General features: G+C 25.2%; 1 protein-coding gene across 1 annotated transcript; it reads left to right on the top strand.

Annotated features, from left to right (window-relative positions):
- The first annotated feature begins 1,542 nt into the window (after positions 1-1,542).
- LOC130896798 (peptidyl-tRNA hydrolase ICT1, mitochondrial) lies at positions 1,543-2,380 on the top strand. Its single transcript, XM_057805114.1, has 3 exons — positions 1,543-1,754; positions 1,806-1,994; positions 2,045-2,380. The coding sequence occupies exons 1-3, from the start codon at positions 1,602-1,604 to the stop codon at positions 2,300-2,302; spliced, it is 600 nt and encodes a 199-aa protein (XP_057661097.1). The 5' UTR covers positions 1,543-1,601; the 3' UTR covers positions 2,303-2,380.
- The last annotated feature ends 778 nt before the right edge of the window (positions 2,381-3,158 follow it).

Here is a 3,158-nt window from a genome sequence, read left to right as displayed (position 1 = left end):
GCTAAAAAATAATTTAAAAACGAATGAATCAATTGAAGAACAAATTCACTATTTCTTTATTCTTCTAAACAAAATTTACATTTCGATTGCCATATTAATATTAAAGCGGCTGTAGATTTAGTATACGAAAATCCATACACTAGAGCTTCTATTGGATATATCTCACATATATTTACGGTTAACTGGTATACAAATAAAAAAATCAATAATTTATTTTTTTTACTGAAAATTATGTGCCATAATATAATTTGTGTTAGTTCGTGTATAAATTTTATCATCGAATCTATTCAAAAATGTTTTTTCGATCTTATTTTTATTGAAATTTCTCAAAATTTATCAGAAATATCATTAATTGTATCTAATTCAGTTACAATGGGTAAGATATCAGTTGATAACTATTTTTCATCTCTATAAGAAATTAATTTTATTCAAAAATCTTTTACCTGCCCTTCTGTATGGATTTTTATAAAAAAATAACTAGAACTAACCAAAATTGTTGATGTATCAGATTGTTTAAATCTTCAGTTGGTTTAGTAATTAATAATATTTGTTATGTTGTATTTTACGTTAAAGTGTATAGTTTCAATAATATATTATTTTATTTGTTTATAGCCGAAAGTGTACATATTATAATGATAAGGTATTTAAAAAAGGTTAAAATAAAAAAAATCATTTTAAATAACAGTTTTTTATTTCGATAATTTCTCACCTTAATGCTATCAGGAGAAATTTATTTCCCATAATACCTATTATTTAGAAAAAAAACCTATCCCTCTAGGTGAATTTTAACGTGAAACATCTGAAAAAACTATAATTTCATGGGAAAATTATTCAAAAACAAGTTGTTCCACAAAATAATTACAATTATTTAAAATAAATAAGCCCACCTCTAATATCAGTTATATAATTAAACAATAAATGCAAAATATTAACAGATGTTCTACATCTTTGTCATATTATATTGTTTGTCCCAATTATTGGTATAAAAAAATCATGCAATCGAGACTATAACCTAAAATTTTGAATAATTCATACTATTTGATCACCAACATTAACATATAAAGTAATATTTCAAAGAGTATCAATTACTTACAATTTTTATACAAAAAAATTCGTTGTCATTAAAAATGATTCAGGATAAAAATATATATAATTATTATACTCGTATATTACAACAAACATTTTCTAAAACATTTATAAAAACTAATTATATCCTACACAGTAATTAATTATTGAATAAAAAGTGGAAGATACGAAAACAAGAAATTGTGTGCATTTACCTGATTTTGATAATAAATTTGACAACATTAAATATTTGTTACACGACTACAGACATTTAAAAAGTAATTTCCCCTGATATACGATCAATTATTTCATTAAATTTTTATACAATTATTAGCTATAATTGTTATTAAAAATATCAAAATTGGAAACCTAATGTGAAATAATTTTTTATCTACCGTTTTATAGATTCTATAAGAAAAAAACAGGTTAATAATTTAATTTTGTATCCCATCTCTAGTATGCTAATATTTCTAAAAATCAGAAGAAGAAACTATTTACTGACATAACCTTAAATTATAACTATTTAAAGTTAAAAAATGAATGTTTTCAAAAGAACAAGTATCGAATTTGTAAAATGTATGAATCAGGCTACAAAAAGTTATACAAACAGACCAATAGTTACGTATAATAGTGCTATATCCCTTAAGAATCTGTATCCGAATAGTAGTTTGAAAATAACGACACCCAAGGTATATTATTTACGTAATAAAATAAATAATTTTGATGTTATTAATTTGTAGATACCAGATCAAAACACAAATGGATTTACTGGGTTTATTCCAATGGAGGAATTACAAATAACATTCAGTAGAAGTTCAGGTCCGGGTGGTCAAAATGTAAATAAAGTTAACACTAAAGTTGATATAAGATTCCATTTAAAATCGGCGAAATGGTTAAATGAAGAAGAAAAACAAAAAATGTTCGAGACGGTATGTGTTCTAAACTTTTTTATGTTTCTACTAAATGAAGTGAATTTTAGTTCGGTCAAAGGTTAACACAAGACGGTTACTTAATATTCAGATCAGATTTAACAAGATCCCAACAACTAAATGTAGCGGATTGCCTCGAAAAAATTAGAAAAGCGGTAAGAAGTGCAGTGGAAGTTAAACAGGAACCTAGTCCAGAAAGTCAAGAACGTGCTAGAAGAAGGCTGGAAAGAGCTTCTAAAGAGAGATTGTTGCTCAAAAGACAAAGGTCTCAAATTAAACAGGACAGAAGAGATACAATCGAAATGTAGTTATGATGATAATAAAAAAATGAATAATCATGTAATTTTGAAATATTTTGTTTTATTATTAAATTAATCAGTATTCATTAGTATTTGTTATATCATCAGTATTTGTTATATAATAACAACTTATATACTTTTACATTTTTTAAAGCGAAATATTGTTATACGAGGAATGTTCAAAAAGTAACAGAGATTTTCTAGGGATATTTGTGTAAATATCCAAAATGGCGTCATGCAAGATAGATAGAAATTACTAATACACCTCGTAATATATTATTTTGCATCATTTTTTTTTAAGTCGAGGGGATTATGAACAATAGTGGTATTTTTTACAATTCCCTGAATATTAAGTATGATAGGCACTAGACGCAATTATGAAAAAGTAAATTTTAGTTTATATAAAATTAAACAATAACCTTTTGATTTAGAAAACTTATTTTTTCCTATAGAATGAAATTAAGTATCTTATAGATGCAATGGCTTGTTGTTACTGTCACTGCAGGCCATTGTGTAGTGTTGGCTTATAATACAGGAATTTTAGATAAAAAACCACTGCAAGTGGAAAAATTTACAGAGCTTTTCAGAATTTCATGCTCATTCAGAAAATTACAAAATTATAAAAATGGGACGTTGTCTAAACTTGATTTTCAGACAATTTCCTTTGACCAGTTTTAATGTAGAGTTTGCATATAAGAGAGGTAGAAACAAATTTGGTCAAAAAAGAAATGCAACCTGCAACCCCTGCAATACTATATGTATATCTTTCATTCAATAATTACATTTTTTTTTTAAATATTTTATTCATTAAATTCACTTACCTTTAAATAAACTAATTCTTATTGCTAAATTACTCAGTTTATGA

This window comes from Diorhabda carinulata, chromosome 7 (genome assembly GCF_026250575.1).
Source record: "Diorhabda carinulata isolate Delta chromosome 7, icDioCari1.1, whole genome shotgun sequence".
NCBI lineage: Eukaryota > Metazoa > Arthropoda > Insecta > Coleoptera > Chrysomelidae > Diorhabda > Diorhabda carinulata.
The sequence above is the reverse complement of the archived record's forward strand: the minus strand, read 5'-3'. Positions and strand labels throughout refer to the sequence as shown.